The sequence below is a fragment of the Pyrus communis genome, chromosome 14, assembly GCF_041283825.1.
Source record: "Pyrus communis isolate YQ-2024b chromosome 14, ASM4128382v1, whole genome shotgun sequence".
Classification (NCBI taxonomy): domain Eukaryota; kingdom Viridiplantae; phylum Streptophyta; class Magnoliopsida; order Rosales; family Rosaceae; genus Pyrus; species Pyrus communis.
The window spans coordinates 8,381,219-8,399,650 of NC_142578.1; the positions used below are offsets into that span (position 1 = coordinate 8,381,219).

General features: G+C 35.6%; 2 protein-coding genes and 1 pseudogene across 4 annotated transcripts; 2 read left to right on the top strand and 1 right to left on the bottom strand.

Moving 5' to 3' along the window:
• The first annotated feature begins 3,863 nt into the window (after positions 1–3,863).
• LOC137713489 (BTB/POZ domain-containing protein At3g05675 pseudogene) lies at positions 3,864–6,352 on the top strand (annotated as a pseudogene). The gene is made up of 2 exons (XR_015955412.1): positions 3,864–4,196; positions 4,825–6,352. The product of XR_015955412.1 is annotated as a BTB/POZ domain-containing protein At3g05675 pseudogene (transcript).
• A 1,912-nt stretch (positions 6,353–8,264) lies between these two features.
• Positions 8,265–10,580, top strand: LOC137712961 (uncharacterized). The gene is made up of 3 exons (XM_068452173.2): positions 8,265–8,677; positions 9,566–9,714; positions 10,234–10,580. Exons 1-3 carry the CDS (start codon positions 8,501–8,503, stop codon positions 10,370–10,372), a joined length of 465 nt encoding a protein of 154 aa, XP_068308274.1. The 5' UTR covers positions 8,265–8,500; the 3' UTR covers positions 10,373–10,580.
• A 2,794-nt stretch (positions 10,581–13,374) lies between these two features.
• On the bottom strand, positions 13,375–15,562 carry LOC137713423 (dof zinc finger protein DOF1.8-like). Of its 2 annotated transcripts, XM_088684846.1 has the most exons (3): positions 15,320–15,507; positions 14,625–14,841; positions 13,375–14,525 (listed from the first exon to the last, which is right to left on the bottom strand). In XM_088684846.1, exons 1-3 carry the CDS (start codon positions 15,341–15,343, stop codon positions 13,930–13,932), a joined length of 837 nt encoding a protein of 278 aa, XP_088540972.1. In that variant the 5' UTR covers positions 15,344–15,507; the 3' UTR covers positions 13,375–13,929. The 2 variants fall into 2 exon arrangements, with proteins under 2 accessions (XP_088540972.1, XP_068308814.2); XM_068452713.2 differs by having other exon boundaries at positions 13,375–14,841; positions 15,320–15,562.
• Positions 15,563–18,432: the final 2,870 nt, after the last annotated feature.

Here is an 18,432-nt window from a genome sequence, read left to right on the forward strand (position 1 = left end):
CTACAATAGGGGCCAATCATGATTTGTTACTAAGGACATAATAACACGCACAATATTAAGTTTGGCAACAGGAGCAAAAGTCTCCAAATAATCCACCTCATAGGTTTGAGTATAACCCTTAGTAATTAATCTGGCTTTGTATTGGTTAATAGAACCATCTATTTTATGTTTAATAGTGAACACCTATCTACATCCAACAACTTTCTTCCCCTTTAGCAAAGGAACCAAATCCCAAGTGGAATTCTTTTCCAAAGTATCCATCTCAACATTCATGGCATTAACCCACTTAGGGTTAGACAAAGCATCTTGCAATTTTGTTATAACTGAAACACTAGATAGCTGACATATTTAAGATGCATATGGTTTGGACAAACAATGAGTAGACACATAATTGTTGATAGGATACTTGGCTTTGGCATGCATATCAGGCTCATATTGTACTTTAGGTTTTCCACGATTAGCTCGTGGAGGCAACTGATAAGTAGAAGAATCATAAGAATTTATCTCATGTATGTCACCATCTTGTGCTAAATCGTTAGAAGAATCATCACTGGATGAACCATTGTTAAGCAACTCATTAGACATACCAACAACAGGCAACTCGTTGGGCACATCCGACCGGTCTTCAGTAGAAATAGTCTCGGGAATGACAGTTGACCGGTCACTATCTATAGCCGACTCATCAATATCACGTAGCACAACAGGTTTTGTCCCCTAACTCTGCATGTAACACATCATCCATGCCATCTCTTTGAATTTGCACTTCACCCCTTTTTCCCTTTGAGGTGAAGAGTCGGAAGAGGGCTTCACAAAATACAGAACTTTCTCGTGGAATGTGAGATCCATAGTAATATAAGTTTTCTAAGTCGAAGGATGATAACACTTATAGCCTTTCTGATTGTTAGCATGCCCAATAAATACACATCGGAGAGTACATGCATCAAGTTTACTCCGCTGATGAGAGTAGACATGCGCATACGGTATATACCCAAACACTTTCGGAGGAAGTTTGGATACAGAAACAGGACAAACATGTTTTTGTAGCATATTAAGCGGTGTCTGAAAATCAAAGACGTTACTTGGAACACGATTTATCAAACACACAGCAGCCAAAACTGCATGTCCCCACAAATGATTAAGAACACATTTATCCAACATCAATGAGCGAGCAACCTCCATTATTTAACGATTCTTCCGTTCGGACACACCATTTTGCTGGGGTGTAAACGAAGTAGTCATCTGGTGAATAATACTCTGATCATGAAAAAAAGATGCCAAGGTGTGATATATATATTCTCCTCCGTTATTAGAACTGAAAATCTTAACTTTGGTCTGAAACTAAGTAGAAACCATTATACAAAATTCTTGAAGAAGCGAAGAGACATCACTCTTATTCTTCATCAAGAACACCTAAGTTAATCGAGTACAACCATCAATAAAAGTAACAAACCAATGAAATCCATTAGAAGTAACCTTCGCCAAACCCCACACACCAAAATGTATCAAATCAAATGGCAATCACTTATGGGAAAGGAAGTATGATGACTTTTCGCTATGACGCATGTTTCACACTTGAACTCTGAATCACTGCAAGTGTGAAACAAAGAAGGAAATAGATGCTTCATATAACTGAATGATGGACGTCCTAAACGTCGATGCCACAACCAAATTTGATGTCTATCATCCACTTTAGCACTTAGAACTTGATGATTATTTGAACTTGAAACAACAGTATCCTCTATAATCAAGATGTACAAACCCCCAATTCTTTTACCACGACCAATTATCTTCTGAGTTTGAATGTCTTGAAAATAACAATACATGGGGTAGAAGTGAGCGGAACAATATAAGGTATTAAGTAGTTTTCCTATTGATAAACAATTACACTTAACATCAGGAATAAATAAAGCATGGACCAGTGATAAGGTCATAGTAAGAAAGATAGTGCCTTCACCCTTCACAGAGGAAGATGCTCCATTTGCACTAGTAATATACGGATCACGAATATAGTCACATAACTCATCAAACACTGTAGGATCACCGGTCACATGATCAGTGGCCCCAATATCAATTATCCATATATTTGTTCCACCAAGATGCGTAACAACACTATGATTATATTGGGCCATTTAGCTAAACCACGAACAATAAGGGCACAAAAGATACACAGAGGAATTAAAACAATTTACCAGAACACTTTAGCAGATCACTGTTCACGGGGCACTGAAGTAGATTACTATTCATGGCACTGTAGCGTGTCACTGTTCAATATATATATATATTTGAATGAAGGAAATCACGACAAAAGTGGGTACAAAATTAAAGCACACAAGTCACCAAGAGTGAACTACTCTGATGCCAAGTTAAATTAAACATGGTAAATACCAAAAATATATATGACAATATTTGGGAATTTCTTGTATATTCATTAGTCTCCAAAGTGGAATATATATAAGAGTTACATTTGGTATTATATATGTGCTTCGTCAATGTGGAACAACAGACTACTATTTACACTTTCACTAATATACAACTCGCAAGAAAAAGAACCACAAGGAGAAAAAGAAGAGAGAAAGGAAAAGGAAGGTGAGGCTTGCTGCCGATCCATGGAGCTAAAGCCATGGGTAGGCGGCTAGGTGCAAGTTTCTCATAGTAAAAATGAAGTCTCTTGTGAGTACGCATGGATGATCATCATCACAAAATAAAACTTTTTCTTCAAGTGTTATTTAATAATTTGGCATGCGCTTCATTCGTGTCCGAGGCTTTCTATCATTTCTGTTGTTAATAGGAAGAACATGTTTTGTTTGTTAAGAAGATCAAGAATAATCGATCACACAAATTACCATGAACCCTTTTTTTTATTTTATTTTTTTTTTTTGTGTGAATATTTTTAAGACATGGAAGTCGAACTTTGCACCTTTTTCGACATTGTGGATGAGAAATTCCAGCAGAGAATAGCTAGTCAACAGTGAAGCTATCAGCTTCGACTTTCAAATGTAAATATTCTTCCCCTCTAGCAGATGTGACTATTGACTAAGCCTGCCACGCGCTCGTTCTTTGCTGAACAAGCTTCTGCAAATCCGAAGTGTGAGTTACGGACATTCAAGAACTGGCTCTGGACACCCAACTTCAAATACATTTCTTTTAGTTGTGACCATAGTAAACTTTTGGGTGTCCGAAGAGTATCCTTACTTTCTTAGGCCCTTCCTATCAAATCACCAATCTTTATCATTCTTTTGTACCAAGTTGCAAATAATGGTGTATTAGCTCTGTGGTTTTTTGGGCTTTTGGGCCTCAGTCCTCCAAACAACAAGAATTGGTAACAAAAACCAATTCGATGATCTATTTTCTTCCTTTTTTTTTTTTTTTGTATAGAAAATACTAGGAAGATTATATTAACAATACCGGGAGTTTTTCGTTAAAGTTCCATAAAATGTAATCTATCTAGAATTACTATATATTACATAAATTATCATTTTCTAAAATAAAAAATAAAAAATTCCTACGACAATTACACATTGTATGTATCAGTTTATCTATGTACAAATAAATAACATTTCTTGCAAAAAAAAAAGTTTGATATTTGTGCATGAAGTTTTTTTTCGTGATTTTAATGAATTATGTTTCCTATATGTGAACTGTATTAACATATGACTATAAATGATAACTTACAACTCTATTTATTATCGTTAAATGAGTTTAAATTTCGAGACCAATATAGTGAATGAACACAAATCATTCAATCTTTTTACAAATAAATTATAAAGATGGAAAAGGGCAAGTGGGCATGCCAATTTGCCAAGTTGATGCTAAGATCCAAATCCAATCCAATACAAATAACCCCTTGTCTCCACCAATCATTTGTCCCCAATTTAGGGTAATGGACTGATGTCCCATGTTTATTTGCACAAAATTGCCCTTCATATTCATGTTAATTTGCTCCTCTACCATATTGTTGTAGCAGCACATCATCCCAAGTTACGTATCATACACAAGGGCTATTTGGTCATTACATTTGGCCTTTCACTCCAAAGCTTTCTTCTTCCTCAAAGCTCTCACAACTGAAAAAGCTCAACTCAAAAAAATCAGAGCCTCCAATGGAGGGCTTCATCTGCGCGTTTTTAACCCTTCGCAATTAAGGTTCTGTTTTTCACTGAACCACTGCAGATCCATTTCTGCGGTTGATAAAATTAAAGGTGAGTTTTATTTATTTATTCTTTCAGAAGTACGAATTTGAAAAGCAAAACTGAAATTTTTATCTGAGCGCAATAAAAAAAAAAAAGATTGGAACTTTGAATATTTTGCTCCAAATAATTGAAAGGGAATTAGATAAACTTAATGGGTTTTTATTATTTAGTAATATATGTGTACCTGTGGGCTGTGAGAATTCAATAATTATTCTTTTTTAGTGGAAATATATTGGGTTTAGTTCTTAATTCTTTTTATTGGAAATATAGTTGTGTTTAGTTCTTAATCTGTGTTTAGTTCTCTGTTATCATTACCACAATCAGGGGTTTGTTAATTTGATATATTGAATGGTTAATGTTAAGTAAATCCTGAGTTGTTTGGTTAATTGAGGTTAGCTGCAATAATCTTGTTTCTTATCGTTGGGTTTGATTTAATTTCCAGTAATTATTATCTGTTAAGTATCTAATTAGGGATTATTTGTAAAATATGTTGGATGCTGAAAAATTAAGTAGATTGTGGTCAATTGGTGACATAGATCATTGCATATAATTGTATACAATATGCAAGTTTATGTACATTATGTTGATTTTGTTTAGATTATGTGAACTGAATATCTAAGAAAATCTCAATCTTCAGTTAAAAACGACTCCGAAAATTTGCTCGTTCGATTGCTTAAAGCATGAGCATTGTTCGCTCACATGGACAAAGCTTTACAGACCAAGCCCTGCAGATTTGGTGATCGGAAAAACAGTGATGTTGTTATATGCTTGAAGAATAGAGAAGGTACACCGAAACGGTTCTATTCCCACTCCTTGGTTCTGATAAATAGGAGCAAGTACTTCGCCAACCGGCTATCTCACCCGAGCTCTAGTGATTGCATTAATATACATTGCTCAGAGGTTAACTATGATCACCATGTCAACCTGTTGAAGCTGCTTTATCTTCCAGCAGACCCAATTTTGGACTCGTTCGACTCTGTTAAATCTGCACTTGGTATTCTTCAGGTAGCAGTTGCCTTCCAGTGTGAAGAGATTGCGCGCTGCTGCATCCAGTACTTGGAAGCTGTTCCTTGGGAGGACAAAGAAGAGGAACTTATTCTAAAAGCAGTTTCAAAATTGGGTCCAATAGCAATGCCGATATTAGCCAGGATCCAACCTGTTGATTTAGCTGCCACCAAAAACGTTTTTGTATCAGCAGTTCGCGTTGCCACATCCATTTCTGGACCATGTCCTCCATTCGGTAATGAGCTTAAAACTTCTGCGCAAGAACAAGTTGAATTCATGCTAGGAGAAGATGAGGATGCACCGTTGGTCACAGCTGATGATGAAGTAAAATCAGTGTTGAGAATGGGTCTATTGCAGATTTATTCGACGTTTGAAAAGGAGTTGTCTGCCCTACTTTTGGAGCCCGACCTTGTATCTGACAGGGCAGAGGAGAAAATATTGCATAGTTTATCTGATCTCGAGTGGATGTGTAACATACTCGGGAAGATGGATTTGATGAAGGATTTCGTATCCAACTGGGCTGAAAGCTCGAGCAACGTTTTAGGAGTAGTCGAGGATAAAAAACTTGATTCTTTTATGTGGGGTTTGAAAATTAAGCTAATAGAAGTAACTGCTAAAGTCTTGGAAGCAGTTGGCTATGGCAATGTGATTCTTCCAACTCCAATCCGCGTCTTGTTACTAAAGACATGGCTGCCTTATATAAGGAAGATGAAGCCCCTCTTGGATTCAAAGGGTTGCGAGGGAACGGGTTTTCCATACAAGATGAGCGAAGACTTGTGCCAGAGCATTGAAGGGGCCATGGTGACATTAGTGCTGGCATTGCCTTCGAATGATCAAGCGGACATTCTGGCAGACTGGATGGGAGCCGAGCAGGTCAGGTATCCAGACTTGAGCGAGGCGTTTGAGGTGTGGTGTTTTAGAACGAAGTCTGCAAAGAGAAGATTAGTGGAGGGATTGGATGGGGCTGGCAATGCAACTGTGAGCCTCTGAATTTTTTTTTTTTTGCTTTGGCCTCCTTATGTGTTGTAAGATTAATATTCTGTTGAAATAGGAAGAAAGTTAATTGGTCGTTGATGTTATATTCTTGCATTTTGACATTATTAAGCTCCTTTGAAAGAATTGAGCTTTATATCAATATAGTTTCCAAATTCCAACCGTTACAATTTATTCTCCCCCACAAGAACACAAGTAAATGTTATGATCCCATTTGTGGTTTTTAGAAAATGCTTCTATTTGAACTTAGGGTAAATGATGCACAACATTTAGAACGTCTCAGATTATGAAGCAGTTCGACAAGCGTCAACCTAAGAAAAATAGGTTTTAAAAATTCTTAAGATTGGGGGGCTTGATGTTCGATTTGGGACCATAATACGTCATTTTAAAGAGAACCAGACTGTTCTTGCCAAATTCTGACCTTAATTTGCAATTTGAGATTTTCCATTTTTGGCTTTCCGTTGCATTAATAAACATATTGGTATGTTTGTTTATTTGAAACGCATTTAGGAATACGAAAGGGAGCGAGAGAAGTATGAATGTAATGGCGAGTTCTCTATATATTGACTTTTAGATTTGATCTAATAAAAAAAAATATCATGTGTTTCTTGTTTTTTAAAAATTTCAAAAAAAATTAATGAAATTTCTATTATTTTCTAAAATAATAAAGCATGTATTAAAATATAATTGGACAAAATTAAAAGGTAAGTACACGCAAGTATTATCCATAAATCTAATTCGAATTTTGTTACGTAGAGTGGTGTGGAGGCTAACCATCACAAACATCCAATTGTTTTCTTTTATCTCTAGTATTAGAAATACTTTTAATCTCCAAAGAAAAAAAAAATTAAAAAGCAATTCCTCAAAGCATATTTGAAAACACACTTGGGGTTTATAATTTTTATTTATTTATTTTTGATAAGAAACGATAGAGTGATATTTTATTGAACTTCACAAACAATTACAAGGGTTGCCAATCGGGTACATAAGCCCTAATGATCAAAAAATTGATCTGGAGTAAATTTGCACAAGTAAACAAACAACAATAAACCCTGGCTACCACAAGCACTGCCCTACCCTACAAGATGTCTCCAGTACGAATTTAACACTAGCAAACACATAGGTCATTGCACAAGTGTGATGCCACATATAATCATTGCAAGCGAGACCGCAATAAGTCATCATTGAAAGACACAAAACAAAACAAAACAAAACAAATGATATTTTGAAAACGCACTTTTCTTCAATAATCAGAATTCTTTTGTTGTTGGAAACATAGTTTTTTTTTGGGGGGGGGGGGGGGGGGTGGGGAGGGGAGGGTTTATTTGGGGTAGTGTTATTTGGGTAGTAATAGAATTGACTTTTTAATGTAAAAATGTGGTTTTTCGTTAAAGTGAATAGTACTAGAAGCTTTTCGTTAAAGTTTCCTAAATTAAAATCAATCGGTAAGTAACCATGATTTTTTTAAGAGAGTTTTAATGAAAAGTCTGCGGTACTGTTCATCTTAACAAAAAATCATATTTTTCTACTAAAAAATCAATCATGTATTATTTGTTTTACATTTTATTTTATGTTTATCATTAAAACTCAAAGTTTTCAAAATTTTTTATTAGTTTCTTATTTTTTTATTTTTTAATACAAAGTCCGATTGAGATGAAATATAGTTAGGTAGAGCTCTTGGCACCGACTCCATCACCCACCGTTAAATATATTCATCATCAATCATACTCCTTCGCTCCAATTCCATTTTTCTAATTTCCTAAGTAAATTATTTAATCAACCACGAGCTTAAAAAATGGATTACGAGACTTTTTTTCAAATTAAAAATTAGATATCTCGGTTCAAAATTTGTTGTTGATTTAGAAGTCAGACTTGTTGTTAGGAGAGGCTGAAATGTTTCTGTGAGTCATTCCTTCTTAGTAAAATCAGATTATACTCTTCGGCGATAAGGGATGGATAACTGTGACTTACCCGTAATTGTTCCCCATTTTTAAAGAAAAGGAAATAAAATATTAAATCCAAAAAAAAAAAAAAAAAAAAAACAAAAACACGCCAAGTCGGCAGCCCCAAAAATCCCACGAATCTCAAACTGACCTGCAACGCAACTTCCCCAAATCCACCAAAAGATCGTCTCATTTTCTTTTCGTTTTCGACGTCGGTGATGATGAGCAGCTGTTCCTTATTAACACTCCCATCATCGTCGTCGTCGTTAATCTTAATCTTCATCTCGTAGTCTCTTCCGGTCAATTAATTTCGTTTCTTAATTCCAAAAAAAATCAGCAAAAAAAAAGTCCAGAAAAAAAGAGGATCGGAAAATGTACGTAACGGCAGTGCGACCGACGGATCTGAATCGGAACACGGAGTGGTTCACGTACCCCGGAGTCTGGACGACCTACATTCTGATGGTGTTCTTCTCGTGGCTCACCGTCCTCTGCCTCTTCTCTTGCTCTCCCGGCATGGCCTGGACAGTCGTCCACCTGTCCCACTTCCTCGTATTCTCTCTCCCCAGTCTTGTTTCCTTATTTATTTGTTTCTTAGGTTAAGCTTAATCTTCTTTTTTTTTTTTCCTGTTCGATTTGGTTTGATATGGTGGCGAATTAGGTTAATTACTTTGCTTGTGATTGTGAATCTGAGTTGATGAATCGTTTAGGGTTGTTGTGATTGATGAAGAACGCATTAGCTTGAATGAATCCTACTTGAATGTGATCTTATTTTACATTGAATCGAATTGTAGAAATTTCTAAACATTAGACAGGATGTAGAAATTTCTAATCGATTAGCTGAAATTTCAAGGAATCCCGAAATTTTTATCTTCAGTTCATATAGGTCTATGTTGTTTGTGTAATCATTTTAATTTGCACGGAGGCGGAAGAGAAGAAACTACTCTCTTGTTCAGTTCTGTAGTAGAGATGGGGTAGAAAGTAGAATCGATGAACAAGTCTCTGTTCAATTATAAGCTCTCAAAAATTCAGAATCGGTACGCAGTGTGGAGGGAGAGTGAAAGAGATATTGTATTGAATTTGTTCATAGACGGTGATGCATTTTGGCATGTGTCTGTTGCCGTGATTTAACTCCAGGAAATAAGATTGAGTTTTAAGGGATCGGTATGTGGATGCTGAAGCGCAGATTTTGGTAAGCATTGGGTACAGTGGAATGAACAACTTTTATCTGAGGAATATAGTCAGAGGGTTTCCACGTTATGTTATTGTAATTTGGAATAGTAAACTTCATACTGATAAATGAAAGATTCATTTGGTTCTCACTACCCTATTAATTGAGTTGATTTGAAGCCTCTTCGAATTTGTTGCCGCTGATTTTAGTAATAAGTATCTGTTATGCGTCTTCTGGGGAAAAGTAAAACGTTTTCTGATTGTCTTCAGGTTACTTATCACTTTTTTCACTGGAAGAAAGGAACACCATTTGCAGATGACCAGGGTATCTACAACGCACTGACATGGTGGGAGCAAATAGACAATGGCAACCAGCTCACTCGAAACAGAAAGTTTCTAACTGTCGTGCCTGTTGTGTTGTGAGTACTTCAAGTTTTTCTTTATAAGCCTTCCAGATCGCTTTTTGGATAAATTATAGAATTTTTCCAATAGTTCTCACTCCTCGCACATAAACACCCTTTACTACCAAGTGAAAATGAGTAAACTAGACTAGAACAAGAAGTGCTCACTTAAGGGACTTAAATTGAGTGACAAGGGAAGGACAATGTATTTAGGGCTGCATTCACTTCAATGTATTATTGATTACAACAGTCGTTTCCGGACCAACAATTCAATACAATGTCCCTCAATTTAAGTCTCGTAGGTGAGTGCTTGTGTATATAGTCATCCATTAAGTTTGATTCAACATTGCTGTTATACAGAAGTTGCATTTTTCTGGTTAGACTTAATTTGATCATATAGAAATGCTTTTGTTAAAGCAGAAAGATGCTGATGCGATATACAACTTTCTTTCTCACATGTGCTGCTACTGTATCGAATAATCCTACCTCGGTTAGACATCTGTTTCACTTATGCATCCATCATCTTTTATTTGGCAGGTACTTGATAGCCTCTCACACGACAGACTATCAAAATCCAATGCTCATCTTTAACACACTAGCAGTTTTTGTGTTGGTAGTTGCAAAGTTCCCAAACATGCACAAGGTTCGTATATTCGGAATCAATGCTGATCACTGATATCTCTAAAAGATCAAGCATGACTATAGTTCTCTTGGTCTAATCGTTTTGGCATTCGGACATAACGGTAAAGTCCCTGTTGAAATATTGAAGCTGGAAACAGTGTATTATTTTTTTGAATGAAGTGAATTTTCTTACCCCTCCACTGCTCTCTGTTACATTCATTCATACCAGACGGATATAAAAGTGCTATCATTGCTGAGTTTCAGATTTCAGTGCACTTATTTATTTCTGGATAGAGAAGTTTCCGTCTTATTACCCCGTATTTATACTCTCCCAAAATCCTTGGGTGTATTTTTACTAATTATGGCCGGTTCCGGTCCCCGGTGACGAATAATACTGTAGAAACATAATTGAAGATGGACCCTAGACCTGTCTCCATCTTGGTTCAGTTTTCTTTCTTCGTCTGTAAGGTGCTACTGGGTTGGATGGACTCAATTTGTTTGGGCGATTGGGATTATTGAGATGAAATTTCAGGACCCTTGTTTTTTTTTTTTCTTACTTTTCAAAAGAGAATTTGAAATTGGGATCTCATAAAATAGCCATCAGATGTGTGACAACATCAATGGTTCATATTTAACTCATAGAATCTCTCAATTTTGCCCTTTAACTCCTCAAGCTAAAACGTTCTTTCTATTCTACCTCGTGATGTTGGAGACCTTGACTCTTAGACAAAGAATCTCTGTATAATGTTTTGCCGATAGAGCGATGCTACTAGGACATATGGGGAACAGTTTCAATGGCACTTTGATACTTGATGGTTTGAACCACAAGTACAAGGCCATAGGGAAAAGGTCTTACACAAGGCTTTCTATTAGTGGCGTGGGACGCCACTCTGATGGTAAACTCGTTATATGAAAGTCTTCCTCGGGTATTTTCATCAAATGATATTTGCAGTCTTCCATTTCTTTGAGTATGGATTCCCTCTGCCAAAGAAAACTTGATAGGGAGTGTTTCGTTAGGGAAAGTCCCACACACAGCGTGATCGATGTGGTGGATTAGATGAGACCAAAATACACGAGGTCACATGCTTTTGTGAGAGTAATTTTGACTAACCACATAATTATGCTGTCATACCCACGCATTACCCCCTCTTTTATTAAATTATAATTTATAACCCGACGTGTTCTAATTAAGTTCTAACATGTCATTTGGTGAGCAGATTTGATGAATGTAATTTTTCCGTGTCCAATAATAACGGTGCTCAGTTGATCATGCATACGTCTTTATCCTATGAGTTAGGTTAAGGGAGTTATAGGTTTGAAAGAATGTAAAGAGAGCAGGCAGATGTTTCACGCCTTGCCAAAAATAAAGGTTGCTTCTGTGGTTTTAACTCAAGAAAGGTAAGAGATAAAATTGGAACATGTTTTGTTTATTGAGAAAACCTAAACACAAAAACACAACACACAAGAATCCACCAACAACATTTGATCAATCAAATCCACTTTCCAGCCTTCTTTCTAATTTTTTTATTTTTATTTTAATTGATATTTTTATGTAAATAGTTGGGATGGCCAATAGATTTTTCATTTGTTGGTGATTAACTTTAGGAAAATGGGTTTGTCACTTTCATTGTCAACTTGGACCAAAGTGATCTCTATCTAATCACCAGATTTTCTCTGCTGCACATATGAACGGCCGGGATTTAAATTCGGATGCTTAGGAGAGCAAATCTGCTCTAATGACTATGGGCATGTTTGGACTCCCAAAAAAGCCCTTGGAGAAACCTAAGTTGGATTAACGTGTTATAAAATAAACCGTGAAAATTTAGCCGGAAAATGACCTCAACCATGTTAAGGGAGGGGTGGTATGGTATATTCAGTGTTTAAAATATCTAGGAAATAGTCAATTTCATTGAAATATTTGAAACACAAAAAAAAAAAAAAAAAAAAAAAAATCAAGGATCGATATGGAATGATATTTACTAATTCACTACAGAAATTTGCCATAATTCATTGTAGATTTCGAACTTAGAATTTTTGTTTTAGAAATTCTTTTCTAATTCGATTAAATCTGAATGAGTTGATATGCCTAATCCATTGCAAGAGACAACAACTATGACCGCAAACGTCAACTCACTTATTATATATGCGTCATCAATACCATCTTGTTTTTCCATAGTTTTTGTCGAATGCAATTAATATCGATATCTATATTTCTATAAATTTACATGTCGATATTCTTACATATATCCATATTTTAAATAACGAATAGTAAATACATCTTACATTTGCTTATTATACTTTTTTATATACTTTTTTTTCTTTTCATTTCTATTTATTTATAATCTTTAGAACGTAGAAATTAAAAAACAAAACAACAAAAGAGTAAAATAGTGTGTGGGTTTCATTTCTTTTATGTGTATACACACCACAAGTGGCTTACAGCAAGAGAGAATGTAATTTAAAAAATAAAAAATTTGAGAGTCCAGATCTAGATAGATCAACTTAGTGGGGTGTATTATTCTTTCTTTAGCACACTTGCCAAGGGGAATGTTTGTGGGTCCCAACAAAGACAAAAGAAAGTAGGGTTTGTCAGATCTTTCTCTCAAATCCTTCACTTGAGGGAAAAAACAAAAGAAAAGAAGGGGGTGTGGCATGGAAGCAATGATATCATTCCAGGAAATGGGACATTGCGAGGGAGTCTTCTGAACTGTTTGGATATGTGTATTTCGTCAGTAGGTGAGCTTTTGGTTGAAGTAGCAGTTTTAGGGGTTCTAATTAAAACATGGAGAGAAGTAGAAGCTGCTTTTTTTTAAAAAGTTCTTTATTACCAAGTCGCGTGGAAGGCATCAGAGTTCTTACCTGGGTCTTCCGCTAGCAAACTCTCTCCTCATATTCTTCATGGAGATCTTTGTGTAATGGCTGGAAGAATCTCTGTTTTTGAATAAAACCTTAAACTAAAATCCTGCTAAAACAACAATATTTACATACATACATACATATATATATATATTTATTTATATTTATATTTATATTGCATCCACTTCAGAACCTTACAACTTAAGTTGCAAATTCTACATATTATTTATCATACCAAGCCAACCAATTAGTGGCACATTACAGTGGAGAGGGCTGCCCATTGATTTTCTTGTAGTGATAGAACTAGAAGAAATTACATGAAATATTAAAATGGGCATCTGGTTATACAGTACATGCCATATGCCTCTTTTTTTTTCTACCCTAAAAAAATCTGGGCTGGTCTTGATTGATACCATAGCTTCTATCTTCCTTGGCCTTTTTTTCTCAAGAACACTACTTGGCTTCTTACATATAAAGAACAATGGTGGACTCCTTACATATAAGAAGTCATTCTGAAGCCAAAACTAAAATAAGCTTCAAAAACCCAGCAACATCCACTTCAAAAAAGTAAAGGAAATTCCAAGAAAAAAAGAGAAGGAAAATAGATGATAATTAAAGAAAACCCATGTATCCTATCTGTTAGTTAACTTATGAAGAAATCCAAACATTAAGTCACCCACCACCAAAGATTAATAAAGAGTTTAAAACCACAACTAAGAAAAACCCATTATGCAAATCTCTTCTTGTAATTACTAATTACCATGATCCTCCTCCTAGCATTCCAGTCCAATACCCAGCTGAATCTCCATGCTCCTTGTTCTGCTCATTAATCCCACCTCCTGAAGGAGCTTGTTTCAAATCTTCAAATGGAAACAAAAGCCTCCCACTGCTCTCTTGAACATGATGACCTTGAAGACTCCCATACCCACTTCCAAGCCCGTCAAGTGAAAAATTAAGAGTTGGCTTGAAATCCTGCATGGGATTAATTAGTCCAGAGGGACTATTATATATAGTGTTGCTGTTGTTGTTGGGGTCTGATGAGACTGGCATAGGCGTGAAGGAGTTCAAACCCCTAGAAGTCAACCCAGTGAGAAGCTCCAAGGCTGAAAGGTGGGATGTTGTTGTAGTTATAGAAGTAGAAGTTGGGGAAGAAGAAGAAATGTGGTTTTGCTGCTTGTTGGTGTTTTCGTTATTGATGTTGTTGTTTGGAAATTGTTGATGATGGTGATTAAGCAAGTGATCAGAGATAATATTCCTGAAATCTTGATTAGTGGATGGGAAAGTGAGGTTCAGATCTTGGGCTTGATTAATTTTAGGGTTTTGGTGAATCAGATCAGGAAGCCTTTTGGATGCTGAGGAAGAAGAAGTTGTTGATGGAGAATTGTTTAAGGATGAAGATCTCTTGTTCTTCCTCGAACCACCTCCAACCGGGATGTTTCTGAGGGACCCACCTTCAGTCCAGTACCTTCTGCAAGTCTTGCAGAAGTACCTTGGTTGTGTGAGGCTGTAGTTGTTGTAGTAGCAGAATTTGGTGTTCGTGGAGTTGCACCTTGGACAGTTTAGGGCTTGTTCCTTCTGAGGCCTTGCCTTCCTCTCTAAATTATTAGCTGCTGCAGGCTTAGGGCATGAGTTTGTCACTATCTCTTCTATTGGGTTCACCACAATTCCCTAAAAAAGCCAATAGCAAAAAGAAGAAGATAAATTTCAGATCAAACAAAAGAAATAATATTTGATCAGTAGTAATACTGTGAAATTAGAGAAATGGCAGAAAGACAAGCAAAACAAAACAACTGAGGAGCTGCTTTTTTAATTTACACTTTCTGAAAATTGTATTAGCCAACAACAAAAGAGAGAAACAAAAACAACAGAAGAAAATTGGGCTCTTTTTTCCTTTATCACCAAAACAAAAGGTAAAGTGAAACACCATGTTGAAGAACTGATAAAAACTAAATCCAAAAACTGAGTGGGGAGTTGCACTGAATACCATATCATATCACTATCCTTACAGAAAGAAAAGAGGAACCAAAAGGCCATTAAATATATATATATATATATATATATATGTCTAAATTATTCATAGAATTAAAAAGAGGAAGCGGAAAAAAAGTTTGATATGAAAAATGAAAAATGAAGAAAATCTGTCTACCTGTGGCCACTGAGCAGTATCCATGGCTGAAAGCTTGAGTGCACAAAGAGGGAGAGCTATAGGAAGAAGAAAACTGTTTTCCTCAAAAAGAGCGAAAAAACCACTTTTCTTGAAACTGGTTACAAAAGCTGGAAAACAAAAAAGAAAAGATTGTTTTTGAGAGGGTTTTGTTTGTGGACGTTCTGTGTATGTATGGCCCTTGCTTTATGTGTGTTGGCTAGTGTATGAGAGAGAGAGGGAGAGGGAGGGATAGAAGGGGTTTGATTTGCATAGTCAAATATAATAGGTAATTTTGGTCGACAATTTTTTAAATTACTTTTGTAAATTATATGGTGTGTTACTAGTAGAAAATAAGCACAATAATTAATATTTAAGTAATATTTCAATTATCAACATTCACATCATATAATTTACATAGATAAATCTCTCTAGAATTAATATACTAATAATTTTTTTCATTTTCAAAATATTTTATTCCTGACCTTCCGAGGGCGAATATTTTTCTGCAGATTTAGTAATTAAAAATGATGGTCCGGTGGCAATATAAAATCAAACTTTGTGCCTTGTGGGTTTTAGCTTTGGGTGTACATAAATCTGTTGGTAGAGGGTCTTTTCCCCTTTTCTGACCAGAAAATACGGCTTGCTAGTCATATTTTCTCCCCAGCCTATTCAATCACCCTAACCCTAGCTTAAGTTCTCTTTTTATTTGTAAGCTGTTTTCCGTTATAAAGATAAATAATGTTTGTTAGCTAGCATGCATGCACTGCACAGAGAAAGGAACCCTAATACGACATATAAATAATCCACATTTTTTGTGTTCTTCGAAAACTAAATGGGTCAAATTTGACAGACAAAATTAAGGCAATGGACTTGTCCAAGTTGATTTGGGGTTTTGCTGATGAATGCTACATATATAACTAAGCTAGTTAGCTAGCTACTAGAGCTTATATAGATACTACATATGTCACTATAATTTGGGGGACAACCAGACTCCAATAATTTTTCTATATCATCATGTAAAAACCATTTTTGCATGAAGCATCTAGAATGACTCACCATTCATTTCAAGGCTTGAATATGGTAATCCCTGTGGTAATGCTACTTGCCACATGGGGTCATATATATTATAGTACCAATAATTTCTGTAGCTCAATAAAGAGTCTAGGTTAATTAGCTAAGAGTTCATGAAATTAAAATGGGGAACTGCACCAACTGAAACATTTTTAATTTTTTAGCCACGGGAAGTGGTCCAGTAGAATTCCAAGTTAGGTATGCTCCTTGGTCGTGGGTTTGAGGCACTAAGCTAGCAAAAACAAGGGTGTTTCCCTAGTTGAAAGCCTTGAGGGGATGTTGTACCATTTGACAGTGGCCAGGCATGGGCTAAAACGCCTTCAGCCTTTTCGGGTTACAAGGGATTAATTAGTCTTACCTTTCAGGGTGTGGGATACAAGATACCTTAGGCTTCGGGAATTTTTTTTTTTTTTTTTCATTTTTTTGTTAAACTAGATAGTTTTGAACTTTAGATTTAGCCTACTCGTACTCATCATTCTATCTGCCCTACCATCGAGTCAACCTCAATCAAATGACCCCTTATAATAAGTGTCGAATAAAAAGTTAAACAATTTGAACTCTGTGATTATTTTTCGGATCAAAATGCACCTATGTTTAACGCTCTATCCGAGTCTGTAAATATATGTTCAACTCTTCATTCAACCATTTGTATACAGGAACACAAATTAAACCAATTTTTTTACCCAAGCTATGTAGAATTATAGAGTTTAGCAACTCAGGTAAGAAATGTTTACGGCTCATATTAAAAGGGTGCATTCATGACCACTTAAAAGAGATTCTGATATATTTCAGCACATGACATTAATCATCTTATTCTTGTCACACATGAAGTCTTGCTAATTAAGGAACAAAATAGCTCTGTGATAAATTTGAAGACGTTAACTTTATATAGATACCATTCCCAGTGCAGGGCATGGTCACAATCCCTAAGGACCTTAGAATTTTTTATTTTTGTTTCACTAAGATTATTTCTTTAAATTTTTTATTTATATTTTCACAAACTTATGTTACTCTATAACTTTAATATTTCCTTTTTATATTGATACTAATTCAATTCAACGCTAGAGTAAAAGCCTTCTCTGATAGATTTGTAATAAATTTGATACCAAAATGGATGGTATTAAGCATAGAATGCAGGTATGAAAAGTGACTTGACTACATTAACTACTGGTTTTGCATCTCCTCTTAAATGCCGACTTAACCAAAACCCATTTCTTTCCAAAAATGACTCTCTAACATCAGCTTTGAACATATTACATGCCAGCATTCACTAATAGCATTCACTTAGTTTCCAATTTCTAGCTACGACATTAATTCAGGAGATGTATATAATTGAATCAATAAAGGAACAATATTTCAATGAAAGCCTACATCCAACTACTACAATTTTTGGTATTAAGATGTTCTGGTCCTACATTTTGAGGTGAAATATGGTGTTGTAATTGAGTACATTAAGATTTAAAATAGAGAAAACTCAATAAAAACATAATTTTTGTGAGCTGTTATTAGTAATAGTCCACTTCTTTAAATATGTCCCACGAACGTCAACATAAATCTAAGTTCGTATAGCTATATCCAGTGTTTTAAAAATCACTAGGCGGTAGTCGGACCAGACGAGATCTAGCGCCTAGGGGACTAAATGGGCCTAGGAGATTTTTTTTATTTATTGTAAGCAAATTTATTATATAACTTATATTAAGTTACAACACCGTAAAATATTAATACACCTTATACCTCTTTAAAATATTAATACACCATAATCATCAAATTTTATGGTCCAAGGTATTAGAGAATAGGGTCACCAAAACATTTTTTGATAAACTCAATAACTAGAAATAGGTGGTTAAGTTGAGAATATTGGTGATGTTGGTGGACCATGCTGAACCTATAAAAGTTTATTATGATATCAGAGCAGGATATTCTTCTGACATGCCTGGGCTGGTTTACTGGGCTCGAATTTACCTCCCTAATAGGCTTTATAAAAGTTTCTTTAGCTCCAACTTAAGGGTATTGAATGACTGGGCTGGCAAAAGGTTGTGTAG